Source organism: Hylobates moloch, unplaced genomic scaffold (assembly GCF_009828535.3).
Source record: "Hylobates moloch isolate HMO894 unplaced genomic scaffold, HMol_V3 SCAFFOLD_11, whole genome shotgun sequence".
Taxonomy (NCBI): Eukaryota; Metazoa; Chordata; class Mammalia; order Primates; family Hylobatidae; genus Hylobates; species Hylobates moloch.
In genome coordinates this window covers 31,419,604-31,437,706 of record NW_026652286.1, presented here as the reverse complement: position 1 = coordinate 31,437,706, position 18,103 = coordinate 31,419,604, and the positions used below count along the sequence as shown (strand labels likewise).

General features: G+C 33.1%; 1 protein-coding gene across 1 annotated transcript in view; it reads right to left on the bottom strand.

Moving 5' to 3' along the window:
* The window catches only part of LOC116477246 (transcription factor SOX-6-like), a 538,874-nt gene that overhangs the window by 40,985 nt on the left and 479,786 nt on the right, over positions 1-18,103 (bottom strand). The window contains exon 5 of the mRNA XM_032167961.2: positions 10,809-10,898. Coding sequence (XP_032023852.2) covers positions 10,809-10,898 — 90 coding nt within the window. The remainder of the gene's footprint in view (positions 1-10,808; positions 10,899-18,103) is intronic.

The following is an 18,103-nucleotide window of genomic DNA, read 5'->3' as shown; positions in this document are numbered from 1 at the left end:
TATGAAAAGTAAGAAGTTGGATTACATAATACACAAAGCACCTCCAGCTCTAATTTTTGGAGATTCTCTGATTCTAGATATTACTCTGAAGTTCTCCAGTTACATAGGCATATACAGAAAATACTGGCAAACATTATTTCATTAAAACTGGAAAGGGAAAAACATCTGTTGTGTCAATCTTTTTTACAAGTCAGTCTCTAGATCAATATAGCATTTGTTTAATTGTTATAGAAATAACAATTTATATTTTTAAAAATCTATAAAATCTGAATATTGATAGTGTTTTGATACTTTTTTCTAAAGAGACAGCAAAAATCCCTAGGTATGTGAACTTTGCTATTAAAAATTTTATCAGAGTTGAAAAGTGGCAGATGATTAATCTCTAAGCATTTCTAGTTTTTTTAAGTTCCACCAGATATAACAATTGCTGTAAATTTGTAAGTAGAAATTCAAGAAAAATTCACTGATAAGCAAATATGCAAAGTTTACAGCCATAGCTCTTGTAAAACCACCCTAGTCCTTCTGTGATTGCCTAAAACAGAAAAAAAGTAGTAACTATGAATTGCTATTCCAAAAAAAAAAAAGAGTATTCTGTAGAAAAGGCAACGCATGGAATAAGCAATTAAAGTACTTACATATACTTTAGGGCCTTATGATAGAAATGAACAAACTAGGAGGGAGAACTGGACTTTAAGATAGTAACCTGTGTTGCAGAACACTAATTCTATGGGAATGCTGTTAGATCCATCCTGACCCTTTGGTGATAACAGCACTGCTTAAGTTACTTCAAGAATAACCTACCCTATTTGATCTTCAAAGATCCACCATGCAGTGAAAAAAACCATGACTTTTGTGTTTCTGTGCACTCCTCCGAAGATTTATGAATGCAATCAAAACTAAAAATGAAACCAGGCCCTCAGTGGCACTTAGTAGCAGTGTTGTAATAAATTTGCATTTTAATTCAGTATTTGCACCAAGCCCAACCATAATATGCTTGTACTATTTGATGTAATGCAGTTCCTAATTTTACTTCTTTTAGTAACAACCCTAATAAAGTAACAGGGACTAATGCTTCCAGTCTTTAACAGTGAACTATAATGATAGTATTTAGGTTCTATAACCAAACATTTCAGACATATTAGTTGGGTAACTATAGTAAGTAATCAGTTTTCAACAGTGCCTTTGAAAAACATTGGGAATCATTTGTAGAATTTTCCATCAAAAGGTATTTGTTTAGTCAATTTTGTTTTCTGTCAGAAGAGACTGCTATTTTTCTAAGCTACAGAAGAGTATACCTACAAGCACATCTACCTTGATCCCTAAATGTAAATATTGAAATAATTAATCATAAATGATCAAGGAAAGAAAACACTATTTTTCTTATTTGGTTCCTATCACATAATTGTGGGGGTTTTTTTTGTTTGTTTGTTTGTTTGTCTCTCTTATCATCTGTGTGTTTGTCAAACACAAGCACAAACAGTTTGTGCTAACTCAAACAACCAACATTACTGTTTCCCTGGCACATTGCCCAGGGAGGCACCTTCACACTAAGGAGGAGATGCCAGACACAGCACAGAGGAGCATGTGTGCAAAACAGGCAGGCTGACTAAGATGATCTCAGCCATGAAGGTTAGACCCACTCAGGGAGACAGAGAATGAATCCTCATGCTCTAGATATCATGTAGTATGTCACCATTGCATTTAGAAATATCTCATAAATAACTATGGCATCTTCATTCCTTTAGTACAACTCAAACAAACATAGATACAGATGGGTTATGGGGCCTACCAGTAGTTCTGTCTTACCCTGTATCCTTCCACCATATTTGTTCACCCCTCTCTCTCATTCAGGTACAGATCAAGATAAATACTACTACATGGAGAACTGTATTATCTATATCACTCCTGGTTTGCCATACTGCCTAATTTACATAGAAAAGGGTAAAAGTGGAGTTATTTTAGCTGTTTGTGGGTTGTGGGAGGGAGGAACAGCCCATAATCTGTCTTTTTCTTGCTCCCACTGCAGAATTCAAAGGCTTTAAAGAATAACTACTTTGTATTGTATTAAATAGAGTATTCAGAGACCAAGATTCAAACCCTACCTTCACAACTTTCTGAGCGACCCTGAACAAGTTACCTAATTCCCTCAGTCTCATTTTACTCATATGTAAAATCAGTATAATAATATATTCCACAAAGGATTGTTATATGACTCAAATAAAATAATGTTAGATGTTTACTTTGTAAACAATAAGACATCTTACAAAAGTTACTTACCAAATTATTTATTGACAGGAAACAGAACATATTTTGAAAGTCAGTCTTCTAATTAAGAAAGTATAATAACTGTAGTATTAATTTGAAAGGAACCTTAGGAGATCATGAAGATAACATTCCACCAGCATGGGGATACCCTGTACCACATCTCTGCTTAAAATTTTCCAGAACCCAATTTTCATTTATTTTATTAATTCATCCTTTAATTAATTCATTCATTCAACAAATATTTATTATTTCTGAATTTTTAATGTTTTATTTTTTTCAAGACAAGGTCTCACTCTGTTACCCAGACTGGAATGCAGTGGTGCAATCACAGTCTCCACCTCGTGGGGTCAAGCGATCTTCCTGCCTTGACCTTCTGAGTAACTGGGACTAAAGGTGCGCATCACCAGGCCCAACTCATTCAACAAATATTTATCGAACATCTACTTATACTTGAGGCACTCTCTACTAATGCAGTCCAATCTTATCGATGTCACAGCTATAAGTTCTTAATTTCAATTTTTTATTAAGAACAAGTTCCCTATTACCTTAACCCCCTAAAACAGCAGAAAACAAATATTCTCCCCTTCTATCCAATAAAACTTCAAGTCAAATAATATGTATTAGGCCAAACTTCCCTAGGTCTTTAATTACTATTCACACTAAATGTTCACAACTCTTTACTATTCTAGTCATTCTGATAAACACTAATGTGACAATAGATCTCTTAAAAATATGAGACCCAGGCCGAGTGCAGTGGCTCGTGCCTGTAATTCCAGCACTTTGGGAGGCCGAGGCAGGCGGATCAGCTGAGGTCATGAGTTCAAGTCCAGTCTCACCAACATGGTGAAAACCTGTCTCTACTAAAAATACAAAAACTAGCCAGGCATGGTGGCACATGCCTGTAATCCCAGCTACTCAGGAGGCTAAGGCAGGAGAATCGCTTGAACCCGGGAGGCAGAGGTTGCAGTGAGCCGAGATTGCACCAATGCACTCCTGCCTAGGCGACAGAATAAGACCCCATCTCAAAAAAAAAGAAAAAAAAAATGAGACCCTGACTGGGACACAACACTTCAGATGCACCCAGGCCAAAGTAAAAGTGTAAACATTTTATTCTGTATTTCATTTAAAGTTTTAATAATAAAGTTATTTTGTAATAATTGTAATAATATTAACTTGGTTTGAATCCTGATTTGAGATGACTACTATTAAATTTATGCCAATTATAGCATTCTATCCTCAGTACTGCTAGAAAGGAGGCTACATATGAAAAAATGGTAGGGAGTTAAGGAGGGATTTTCTATTTAAGAATATTATGAATGGTGGTTAACAGGGGTAGAAGAGAGAGATGAATAGGGAGATGTAGGTCAAAGGGTACAAAGTGGCAGGTATGTAGGATGAATAAGTCTATAGCTCTACTCTACAACATAAAAACTAAAGTTGACAGTATTGTGCTGCATGCTGTAAACTCGCTAGGAGAGTATATTTTAGGTTCTTTTACCACACACACAGAACAAGGTAACTATGTGAGGTGATACATATGTTAATTTGCTCGACTAGTAATCATTTCACTGTATTTATGTATATCAAAACTTCATGTCCACCTTACATATAGACAATAAAAAAAGAATATTAGGCATGACTCAGGTACATACTCATAAAAATTTCTATGATTCAGTGTTTCTCAGATTTTAGCAGTATTCCAACTCCTATGAAGGAGTTTTAGAAACATTGCTTTACGTTAATCGGATATAAAATTTTATGAGAAACCACTGGTTTTTTAAGTAAAATCTAAAAGGGAAAATAATAATTTACTTTTATTATGTAAAAATAAATATGTAAAAATATTAAGCTCCCTGAGTTGAAGAATCATTGCCCTTATCCATTCTAGTGCCCACACTTGACTCTCCTTCTAGCACCTACCCATCACATAGAATTTTCCAATGGCAGTGATAAAGGCTGAGTTCTCTCCCTTTCCCAGCTTCATTCCACTCTAGGACTCTAAGAGAATATGTGCAGTTAAGAATGATATATAAACACAGATCAGCTAGAAAATAATACAAATGTTGAATATTTAGAAAATAATGACAGAGTTCTAAAAGCACAAACTTATGGGATAAATAAAGCTATTTCTAGAAATATATTCATAGCCAAAAGTACCATTATCATTAAATAAAAATTTAAGTGAAGTATTCAAGTTAAAAGATATCAAAACACAAACAAAAGAAAAAGCATAAGAATAATAGGAAAGGAGAGATAATAAGGGTAAAAGCAAAATGAATTAATTGGCATATTGAAAAGCAGCACAATTGACAAATCCAAAAACTGGATTATTGGGGGAGGTGGAGCAATAAATAGAAAAACCACTAGCAAGTAAAACCGAAGAACAAAAAAGAGAAGACAAATATGCAAAACTAAAAATGGGATCTATAACAGCAAATAAATGGAAGAACTAAAAATAAAATATGTGTATGAAGTCAATGAGATTTGAAAATCTCATGAGATATACAATTCCTTAAGAGTTTTCTTCTCTTAAAAAATATTTAGGAAAACTATTTTATGGCAAAACTGACTTAAAAGAAAAGTAGATGTTAAAAAGAAATGTTAAAAAGAAATCTCCAAAGAAAATTCTAGGCCTAGATGTTTTATGAGAATATTTTTCAGAATTTCAAGGAATAAGTAGTTCATGTTATTTATTCAACATTTTACATAATCAAGAAAAAGAGGAAAAGTTTTTCAATTCAACTATGAACACTGCTACTAAAAAATTAACAAAAGTAATATAAACATGGAAAACTCTAATCAATTTATAATTAGTTGTAAAAATAACTATAACAACTATAATATGAGCAAATAAAATGATGCAGTACATTTAAACAAGACTATACCACGACTAATCAGGGTTTATTTCAATGACAAATTTGAAAAACAAAACCTAATAAGATATTCCATGAAATAAAATGCAAGTTATCATAATAGACCAAACTCCTAGTAGACTAGAATGATATATTTAAATATATTTTATATAATATATTTAATATATAAAATGATATAAAATGATATTTTATATATATCATATATAATGATATTTTATATATATCATTATAATCATTATATATAAAAGATATTTATATATATCATATATATACAAGATATTTATATATATATATATATACAATGATAGTTTATATATATCATTATATATACAATGATAGTTTATATATATCATTATATATACAATGATAGTTTATATATATCATTATATATACAATGATAGTTTATATATATCATTATATATACAATGATAGTTTATATATATCATTATATATAAGATATTTATATATAAATTATATATATAAGATATTTATAAATAATTATATATACAATGATAGTTTATATATATCATTATATATACAATGATATTTTATATATATCATTATATATACAATGATATTTTATATATATCATTATATATACAATGATATATAAAATGATATTTTAATCAATAGTCAATAGAATACTTAATATGAAATATTAAAAACAACTCCATAAATTAAAAATTGCACTGAAATATCTGCTATTACCTCTCTATTACTTAATATTATTCTTGGCATTCAAGGCAATGAACGTATGAAGGGTGGGTGGGAGTGGGTAGCAAAGGGACATATAACTACCAAAAAGGAAGAGAAAACATATCTATTGAAATATGACTACACCTACAAGTTCAATAGAGGCAAGTTACAAAATTAACCAGCAAAATTCAATAGCATTCCTAAATATAACAAAAGGAAAATGTAATGAAAAATATCTCATTCACAAGAGTAAGCAAAAATATTAAATATTAAGAAAACATCATCCCAGCACTTTGGGAGGCCAAGTCGGGCGGATCACGAGGTCAGGAGATCGAGACCACGGTGAAACCCCGTCTCTACTAAAAATACAAAATTTAGCCGGGCGTGGTGGCAGCCGCCTGTAGTCCCAGCTACTCGGAGAGGCTGAGGCAGGAGAATGGCGTGAACCCGGGAGGCGGAGCTTGCAGTGAGCCGAGATTGCGCCACTGCACTCCAGCCTGGGCGACAGAGCGAGACTCCGTCTCAAAAAAAAAAAAGAAAGAAAACATCAAACGAAATGTGCAAATGTGCAGAATCTGTATTTTAAAGACAAAATATTATTGAGAGACATAAAATAACTGAATAAATGACTTTGAATGGAGCAGTTCAATAGTATAAAGATGTCAGTTCATCCTACCATTTCATATAAATGTAATATAATCTTTTAAAAAATCACTTTGGAATTTTCATTAACAACTTAATAAAATAAATTAAAGATAAACTTTAAAGAAGTATGGAAGCACCTTAAAGGAAAATTATGAGTGTAGTCTTGCAATACTTACTTTTGAAGGATACTAAAGTTACAATGATTAATATAGCATAGTACTAATAAAAGTTTAGATGGAAAAATCAATGGAATAGAACCAAAATCTGATAAGTGGTTCCAAATATGTAATCAGAGTGTAATAAAAGATGCTATTTCAAGTCAGAGGAGGTAAGATGGATTATTTAATAAACAGTATAGATATTTTGTTAACTGCTTGAGAATAAAATTAAGTTATATTTCTAGTTGACATTATTCATCAAAACATATTTAAGATGTATTATATAGTTAAGTGTTTAAAAATACAGCCAATTAATTGGATGAAAATATAGCAGAATATTGTTCAATTTCAGGATGAAGAAGCCTTTCTAAACAAACCCCCTACAGAAAAAAGCATTAAAAAAGGGATGGAAAGATTCACAACAAAACCAGAAAATAAAGCAAAGGACAAAATGCAACATATATCACAAATAAAGTTTAGTACTATTCAAACATATATTAAGAGTTCTTAGAAAACATTGAGAACTGGTCAAGTCTTTTAATGGAAAAATGGGCAACCAACATAAATATGCAGTTCACAAAGGAAGAGATATTTAATTGCAAATAAATGTAGATAAAACACCTCATTCTCACTAATAGTCAAAAAACTCATTAAATCAACGATGATATGTTTTTTCCCCTATAAAAATGGCAAGAAATTTTTATATTAATAATACTTGTTATTCAGGGCAAGAGAATAAAAACCTGCAGATACTATTGGTGAGAGCACAAAATACTATACTCTTCCTGAAGGGTAACTGGCAATATGAATCAAAAGTCTTTTTAAAAAGAACAAACTCTTTGGCCCAGGAATTTCACTTTTAAGAATATAACCTAAATAACCACTAATAAGTTGATAAGTCTTAATAAAAATGTTATCTGTTTTCAAAATAGGTGCTCTTTAAACCAACAAACAATAAAAACATTATGAAAACCTCACTTTATGCAATATTTTCTGCCAACAAAAATGATATTTTGGAAGATAACTCAATCTCAAGAAAATTCGTAATATATCATTAAGTGGGGAAATAGTTACAAAAAATTATAATGGGATGATTCTAATTTTATGGGAAAAATTAACATAAGTATGCATAATTTAAAATGGAAAGAATATACAATAAGATACAGGTAGAATTAAAAGATAATTTCACTACCTTTTTGTTTTTTGCTATGTTTCTTACAAATAAATACATATGAATTTTATAATCAGAAAAATATAAGAGCTATCAAAAATACACAATACTTGAGATATAATATTAAATACTGATAATCCATGATTGTATGTATTCCTCAAAGATATAATTTAGGTCACTTTAAAATTTCAGGATAATGAGAAGTAATTTAGGTGGATAATAACTGGCTTGGCTTCCACCAGAATAAAAATGTATGTTGAGTTTTGGCAGCAGTTTACTCAAACTATTTCAATACTACTTTAACTGATTTTTTCATTTTTAAATTAATATATTATTGGTACATTTTCTGTAAAAGATTAGGATGTATGAAGAGATGATAATGGAGAATAAATAAAGATAAATTTAGTAAGAATCTTATATTTTATGCCCATAAGAAACTCAGAATAACACACAAATGAAAGTTCACATATCACAAAGAATCTAGAAAAAAAGGTTAAAGAATTTGAAAAGGCTAATTTTTCATGTGATTCACTTTTGTGATTTATATAGTTCAAGTATCCAAGACTAGCACATTTTTTAAATTTTGAATTCAAAATTAGAATTAAATATAAAGAAAGATGGAAAGTGGGGGAGAAAATATATCCTGAAGTACAAAAACTCCATGTTGAATTGAAACATAATAAAATGTTAGTTTTCACATTACTAAGAGAAAGCAGGACCCTCATCATTCATGCTGGAAAAAGCTTGCCTTTGTACAAACCATTTCTGTTCTCACTGTTATAAAAAGGAATGACTTTGGAAAGGGAAGAAAACACAGAATGACGTGCAAAGTAGCAAACACCATGTTATTGCAGCTGGTTAGAGAATATGTCACTAATGACTTTCTTTGTATCCATCAATAAGTTGAGTTTCTTTTTTTCCAAGACAGCAAATGGCTTTTATGAGTACAAAACAGAAGTAGGGGAACTCAAAATAATATCCAATTTCCACTGGTTTCGATACATAATTAGTTAATGCAATGATTTATTAATTATTTGCTGGGAAAAAAGATGACTTCCTTTTCTCTTCACTTGAGTTGAACATGACATGCCTGAAAACTAGGAAATTTTCTGTAGTAAATTCAAAATAACATTTATATTAGATAATTATTATCAAATTTTCATCTTAACTCAGATATTATCCATGACCAATAGGAAGATTCACCTAAAGTTGTTGGATAAATTCAGAAAACTAATGTAACTAAGTACCCAAACTGTTAGTGCAAATCACAGTGATATCTGTCCGTAAGGATTGACAGAGTTAATGCGTGATCATGAATTTCATTCATAATGCAAAAATAATAATAATACAGCACTTCTTCTCCATAAATGAATCAGCAAGAGTTTGGTTAGTAGGCAAAAAGTATAACTCCCGACTGATAAGGTAACTTACTATCTGAATGGATTGGGATAGTCCACTTCTTAACATGTCTAAAAATAATAATATTAATCACATATATTCAAAAGTAAAGATGTTTATTCTCATCTGAGTCAGAGACCACGAAATGCTAAACCTAATGAAATTTGAGCTTATTCAACATAGAATCGTCTGTGTATATTAATAATAACTACCAAACTTAAACTCATGAGTACTTTCTTAAGTGCCAGGTACTGTTCTAAGAACTATACATGTATTAACTCTCTTAATGAGCTTATGAAGGAAATACTTGTATTATCCTCATTTTAGAGATGATTATAAAACATAAAACAGGCCCGGTGCGGTGACTCACGCCCGTAATCCTAGCAATTTGGGAGGCCAAGACAGGCAGATAGCGAGGTCAAGAGATCAAGAACATCCTGGTCAGCCTGGTGAAACCCCTTTCTACTAAAAATACAAAAATTAGCTGGGCATGGTGGTGCACGCCTGTAGTCCCAGCTACTCAGGGGGCTGAGGCAGGAGAATCGCTTGAACCCGGGAGGCAGAGGTTGCAGTGAGCTGAGATCACGCCACTGCACTCCAGCCTGGCAACAGAGTGAGATTGCATCAAAAAAAAAAAAAAAAGAAGAAGAAAGAGAAAGAAAGAAAGAAAGAAAGAAAGAAAGAGAGAGAGAGAGAAAGAAAGAAAGAAGGAAAGAAAGAAAGAAAGAAAGAAAGAAAGAAAGAAAGAAAGAAAGAAAGAAAGAAAGAAAGAGAGAAAAAAAAAGAAAACTTCAGTGGCTTGTCCAAAGTTACTCATCCAGTGACAGAGCCAGGATTTGAACCAAGGTAAATAGGCTTCAGAATCCCCCAATAAACCATTATGTACAGCACATTCTAGAAACATTTTTTTTTTTTTTGAGACAGAGTCTCGCTCTGTCGCCCAGGCTGGAGTGCAGTGGCGCAATCTCGGCTCACTGCAAGCTCCGCCTCCCGGGTTCACGCCATTCTCCTGCCTCAGCCTCTCCGAGTAGCTGGGACTACAGGCGCCCGCCACCACGCCCGGCTAATTTTTTGTATTTTTAGTAGAGACGGGGTTTCACCGTGGTCTCGATCTCCTGACGTGATCCGTTCGCCTCGGCCTCCCAAAGTGCTGGGATTACAAGTGTGAGCCACCGCGCCCAGCCTCTAGAAACATTTTTAAAGGTGCTACAGGCAACCCATTTTGATTAGAAGAAATTCAAAATAACTTGGATTCATAAATTAAGCTATTATTATAATTTTAAGAGAAAAAACTAAGACTATATTTAGCTTAATTTGCTCATCTTTTAACATAAGGTTTTTATACTTTTTTGTGAAGTAAATTAATGAGGCAGCATATCCTATAAGTTATATGTTTTATAGACTAATAGAAAAAGTGGGGAAATTTTTCAGTTTGTAAACATTGCAAGGAATAAAAGCTCAGAAACGTATAATATTCACCCTCTCATGTACAATCAAATGTTAGATGTAAGATTTACTGTTATAGTACAGAAGATCAGCAAATACATTGTTATACAAAATAACATCACTGCATCGACATGTTCGATATATTTTATGTTGTACCTTTAATTTCTCCAAGAAGTTCACTGGTATTTAGTCTTTCCATTTTTTCCTTCCAATCTTTTGAAAGTAGTTTTTCCATGCAGGAGGAATCTATTAAAATACAAAAGTAAGTATTAAAAACATATATTTATTACAAATTTAGAAAGTCAGTTTATGGGGAAATTCTCATTTAAGAATGCATAAAGCTGTTTTTGTTGCCGTAGCTTGAACCCCAGGATATAGAAAATTACATTATTCTATAATGTGTATTATAAAATACCACCACAAAGTTTATTTTTACCAGATAATTATTTAAACTATCATCTAAGAGAAAAAAGATAATGCTCAATAATCTGTTTTAGTATTATAATTCTATTAATATTCAATCAGCATTTGTCATTTCTTAGACTGATAGTACAGAAAAGAGGGCTCTTTCCTATCAGTTTAACATTAGATACTCCTTTTAATCCAGGCAATATTTTTTAAGTCCAAGCAATATGTATGTGCTGTGCAAGAAACAATAACAGATATTCAGGAGAGAAGAGCCTAGTCAATCTGTAACCACTTAGTTCTTAAAAAAGAAATTTAACTTTTATAAAATATCCAATTAGAGCAAAACAAGAAGAAAATGAAATTAAGATGTTTTCTGACCCCTAGTAATAAAACTGCTAAAACTTTTCTCCTATGTAAAAACTGATACGTATTTTTATTACATAAATACCTATATAAATGCCATTTATTATTTGCCCTACTGTATTTCTAAATAGCATACTAAAATACAGGGAGTAATTATACTTGTTTTTATCAAGATTCATAAAGATTACAGAAATCCAAACTTTAGAATGTCCTGATAATTACCAAATTTTTCTCAATGAGTTATTTCTGCTCTCTATGCAAATGGATTTGCAACTGGCGCTACTGCTTACAACTATTTATTTGTATCTTTTAAGCCTCAAATCTTAACAAATAGGTCATGTTTCCAAAAGGGAATGCAGATTTAAATACTAAATCCTTAGTGCAAAGCATACTCCCATAAAACTTTAACATTCCAAGTGTCAAAATTCTGATAACTTCCTTTTAAAATTATATTTAAAACAGTTACTCCAATTCTAAATGCGTTTTCTCTCATGTATCAGCACCTATCTCTTTAGTATTTTCCCTTTCATTTTCTTTTCTCCAGCTTCTAAATCCTCCTTGAATTTTTCAGAATGACAGTAAGGTCAAGATGGATCTAAAGGGCTTTAGAAGCTAGATAAGCTTCAGAAAACGACCGTGAGCCCTGGCTAAGAGATGAGAAGACCACTGCATGGTTAGAAAGTATTGGTGAAAAAACAATTAACATTTGTCTGTGACACAATCAATCAATCAAGGAAGGGATAGAATCCAGATCAGCGTGCTGTAAAAACGGCTGATGAAGAACAACCATCCGAACTGGCTATGACAGAGCTAAAGTTCTGTCTAAATAGAAGTCAGCTTGATTTTATTAAATGAAAGCTCCTTGCCCATTCCCTTACTTCTTCCCTCCCTTTTTCCTTCCTTCCTACCTTCCTTCTTTCTTTATTCCATTATTTCCTATTATTTTCTCAGTCTTCAACAAATGATCTACTAGTGTGCTTCAAAATTGGATTCTGAGTGATGTTCCAATGGAGCCAACATGCACATGCATATGTTCGGGTTGTATTTAATTGCTTAAATAGCCTCTTACTATTTTTTATTCAAATTCAGAAATGAGATATATATTTTGTTCTATACTTATTTTGTTTTTATGCTAAAGTCATAAAAGTGATAATACTAAGTTAAGAGTTAGGAAGCAATTCTTCAAATCCATGCCTGTCACAGATTACTTTTTCTCAAATCAGGTTTAAATTTCTGAAAGAGATTGATATAACATTAGAGTATGGATAAGAATAGTCAACAAAAAGTTTTTAGTTTAATATCTTAACCAATTCTGTTTTTTTTTACCCTTTCATATGTTATATCAGTGCACTAAGCTAATAATTACTGATAAAAAAGCATAACTTCTTTAGCTAAAGTTTGAGTCGAGAGCATATATTATAGTAGTCAAAGATAAAAGCCCAATTTATTTGTAATAATAACAAATTCAGATTAAGTCCATATACTAGGATTGAATACATGTTAGGATGTAAAACAGGCTAAAATATGTCTCTCATTTCTATAAATAGACCTGAAATTTTTTAGAGCTCCAAGAAAAGAATGCTAAAACTTCATGGGAGAAAAAGAGAGCTATATGAACAACAGGAATACACACGTCAAATATAAATCAAACCATGTGGACACAGCTTTATATAAAAGCTATTCATTAATAAAATGGCTAATAACTTCAAAGCGTTTCGCATTCCTATTAGAAAATTAATCCTTACTGCAATGCTCAGTTAATCTAGCTATATGAGTTCCCATTTCAGTAGAAGAAACTGAGGGAAAAAATAAAGCAGCCTTTGCACATCTACATTTTCAGCCATGAAAATATTTAATAGCAACCACTGATTGCCTTTATCTATAGGACAATGAAAGTTACTACATACAAGCTTATCAATGTTTAATCTCAAGACTAGGAGATTCCAGGAAGACTCGAACCTGTAAGAAAGTCTCTTGACAAATGACTGCTTTCTACCCCATTATCTGACTGCCAAACCTCTAGGGGCATACCACAATTGGTGCTAAGCATTCTCCATGTAATAATGTAGAGCAAGTAGGATGAGATTTTTTCTCAGAAGTGAATTGTTACTAAGCACTGTATAAGCAGAAGACACTACTGCTACCACCAAAAAGTTCCTGATTTGAAATGAGAAAATATGTAATTGATACAAAGTTACAAATAAAATTTATGTTTTCAAATTTCTATCTCAAAACAATATCCAGGTATGGGTACAAATTAAAAGTAAGGATCCATTCTCTTTGTGCCACATTCCTCAACTACATCAATGGGATATTAGTATTACAGAGGCAATTGATCAGATCATACTTTGCCCTATTCTGATCGAGCATAAATGCAAAAATCAAAGTGGTAAAAATAAGTAAAGAAGGCCTGTTTGCATTATGTACATGGAAAGAGTAAGATCACACTGAGTGGCTTTAACACAGTAATCATGTAAGATTCCAAATGGAAAAAAAGGACTGAACAGCCCCAAGACACTCTTGGATTATTTTATACACATAAATGTATTTTACAAATTAATTTGAAAACAACTAACTAATTAGTTACAACGCTGCCACCATCCTCAAAACAATTAAACAATATGCAGTAAATTTATTATCTGGCTTTGACTTTTCCAAGTTTAATGTCTTTAAGTTGTCATCATCTGAAAAACAGGAGAGAAAATATATGCTTTTTGGAAATGGAAATAAAGAATCACAACATTATAGCATGAAAAATGTCACCATAATATGTACATATTTTTAAAAAACGAATGTAAGTCATAATGCTAAAGTAACATTATGCTAAAGTTTTATTGAAATAGAAAATGCCAAAATTGCCGGGCGCGGTGGCTCACGCTTGTAATCCCAGCACTTTGGGAGGCTGAGGCGGGCGGATCACAAGGTCAGGAGATCGAGACCACGGTGAAACCCCGTCTCTACTAAAAATACAAAAAATTAGCCGGGCGTGGTGGCGGGCGCCTGTAGTCCCAGCTACTCGGAGAGGCTGAGGCAGGAGAATGGCGTGAACCCGGGAGGCGGAGCTTGCAGTGAGCCGAGATTGCGCCACTGCACTCCAGCCTGGGCGACAGAGCGAGACTCCGTCTCAAAAAAAAAAAAAAAAAAAAGAAAATGCCAAAATTAATTCCTCTTACTTTAAAAGAATCTGTTTCCATTGACCAATATTTATTCAATGAAATGCAGGACTTTATCTTCTCTAATTTTTATAAATAATAATGATTAAAAGGGTACTATCAAAAATCGCGAGCTGGACTTCAGTTCTCACCTATAATTTAAGCAAGGATGTAAACGTTTTGATGTATTATAAATTATTAGTTGCATTGTTTCTGGTTTTTTCTTTCCCTTTTCAAATTTAAGCTTTTCTCTTTCAAGAAATTTGAGAGAAAAGGAAGATAGAATTCAGAACTATTTTGTTTTTAAAATATCATGCATAATAAATTACAAAGCAATGTTTCTGCTTCCTAAGTACTTAGGTTTCTGGCCAGGTAAGTCAAGAATGCTTTATCACAGCTGAGTAATGTTTCTGCTAATTAACTTAGTAATTAATTTCATGATGTAAGAAAGATGAAAAGAAAGAGTATGTGAGATATTGATTCCTAATCTGTATGATGATATTTTAGGAACAATTTTAAATTACTTCTCATCAGACAAATCTGCAGCAGTATTAACTCCCACACTGTACAAAATAAAGGTATTTCAGATAGATCAAAAAAATAAATAAATTGTCATTAAACTTACAGCATGGGGAAGAGGAAGAGATAATGTGACAAATCTTTATTGCACTTTACAACAATCTACCTATAAGCAAACACTTATTTTCCTTTTACCTCGTGATATTTAAACTTAAAAATGCTAAAACACTAGAAACAACATAAAAAATATCTTCAAAATATTTTAGTGAGGAGAACAATTGCTGCTGGCTCTATGTGCAGATTTTCTATTGCTTATTAACACTTTGAGAAAATAGTAAAGCAATTCCTTTTATTTTTGCCATAGGAATCATAAATTTCAAATGTAATAAATTTTTCTATTTATCCAAGAACAATGATAACTTATCAAAAGTATCCATGACCTTGGTTTACAATTAAATCCAGCAAAATATATTTATATCCCCACTGATTATCCATCCCACATTTTTCATTAGGAAACACAGAGTTGCACATGCCAGTTACTGTACATTTTTCCACAGTGGCAAGTGCTCCACAATACAGTGGGATAAAATTGGAACTTGGAGAGCTTGAAGAGCACTCTTAAATTTTAATTAAAACCCTCCAAGCTCACTAAAAATAATTAGACACTAAAATGTGCCAGTTTTATTTTGAAGTCACTATAACGTACAAAGCACACTCCCTGACGACTGCTCATGCTCTTCTCTCTCTCTCCCCCTCTCCCTCTCTCTCCAATGAAACAACTGATTTTCCAAATAAGAACAAGGGAGTATAAATAGAGGCTGTTTTCAGGCCTGCTCTTCACGCTGGGAAGCTGACAGAAAAGACAGCAGAGTGGGTTTTTCAGACTACACCAAATAAACCTAGAATGACTTCCCTAACCAAGAGTACGAATCACTAGCAAACTCTAGATAAAAGCCAATCTGCAAGTAACACAAGGAGTTATATTACTGATCTTTTTTGATCCAAAAGTCAAACCTTTAACCTCTTAAATGTTTTTGCTATCTTAAAATATCTCATACAATACTATATTCCGTCCTATTTTTAGCCAAGCAGCAAGAGAAAGCATGCCTTTCCCATACAGCAGGGCAATGATATAAACATCAACACAGATGCTCTGCCAGGAAGAGCTGGACTTCTCAAGCACTTGATCATTAAGGAATGCACCAACTGTTTTGGATAATCTCGTGCCAGCTCCCCTTTTGCTCCACACTCCCCTCTGGGAGTGGCCAATCTTGTCCTGGTCCTAATTTTTCATTTTACTCCTCCATAACACCCCTCTCCCATTACCAAAAAGATGAGAAATGGCATTTATGCCTAGCAATGAAAAAGCAGGCTCACTTCCCCAAACAGACCAAAACTTTAAAACAATTAACCCTCCCCTCTTCTTTCAGATAAATTACTAAGTATAAAATGCAATCTGTTTCCTTTGTTTACTCAATATGAACAATTTGTAAATGACTCAAGGATAAAATTCAGAAAATGTTGTGCTAAATTAGAACCATTATAAACATGCTAATGACTCAATGCTTGAGTAAAACATGCATGGTCGGTGTGAAAAAATAGATTTAGTTCCTGTGAAATTCTGTTGTGCTGCCTTAAAACGATTTGGTCATTAAATCAGATATATTCCTTCCAGGAAAAATGTTAATTCTAAAACCACTTTACTAGATAATATAGGGTGTGTGTGTGTGTCTGTGTGTGTGTGTGTGTGTGTGTGTGGCAGTGGAAGCTACTGGAAATGTAATTACAACTGTTAGATGCAAGATTTTGGAATGCTCATAAGGAAGAAAAAGCTCCATACCACATTTGAAACCTGCACATATACATACAGACATCATCATAAGCGGTAAAATATTCTCTCTACACACAATTTTTATCTGCCAAAGTCTTAGATATTTTTTTCATAGGCATTCGTTAAAACCAGTACTTAACATACATCAGTGAAAGTCACATTGTTCTATAGGTGCAGGTAAGAGGTATCTCTTTTGTCTGCTTTCCAAGGCTGCCTAACACCTATAACAATAACAGGAATTGTTCAAAAGCAACTTCTGAAATTTCCTTCAAAGCACAACTGTTATCAATGCCAATCTAGAAAAAGAGGGAAACATACAGCAGATGATTCAGAAACCTATGGCCTGCTGCTATAGCTAAAAAAGACTTCAATGATCATAAACACCAATACCCTCATTTCAGAAACGAGAAAAGAGCCAAGATAAAGAAGTCACCTGTCTTGCCAATGTTAAAATGTTGGTGGCAGAGCCCTAACTTCAGTGCAGTGCTTGTTTTGCTGACATGACTATTTAAATCATTATTTGAACATAGGTTTGATTGTCCCCACAATGTAGTATCCAAAAGTGAAAAATAAAAAATTTTCTAATTATTTGCTTCAGATATAAAGTAAGACACTCTAATTCTTTGGAGAGGGGTGCAAAAAATCCCACATACTGCAATGAAAACCAATAGTGGGCCGGGCGCGGTGGCTCACGCTTGTAATCCCAGCACTTTGGGAGGCCAAGGCGGGCAGATCACGAGGTCAGGAGATCGAGACCACGGTGAAACCCCGTCTCTACTAAAAATACAAAAAATTAGCCGGGCGTGGTGGCGGGCGCCTGTAGTCCCAGCTACTCGGAGAGGCTGAGGCAGAAGAATGGCGTGAACCCGGGAGGCGGAGCTTGCAGTGAGCCGAGATCGCGCCACTGCACTCCAGCCTGGGTGACAGAGCAAGACTCCGTCTCAAAAAAAAAAAAAAAGAAAGAAAACCAATAGTGGTCAACTGCCAGTTCTCCTATGCACACTCACTTATGCTGGTTTTCCTTTCCTCCACAATTCTTTTTCCATAATGCTTTATTTTGTTTGAATTAAAAGCTCTCCTTTTCTGAATACCATCCACTAATGAATAGGTAACAGTTTCCTAAAATTACTGTTGAACTCATAAGGTAATTCCTTCCAAGGTAAGTTTTATTTTCATCT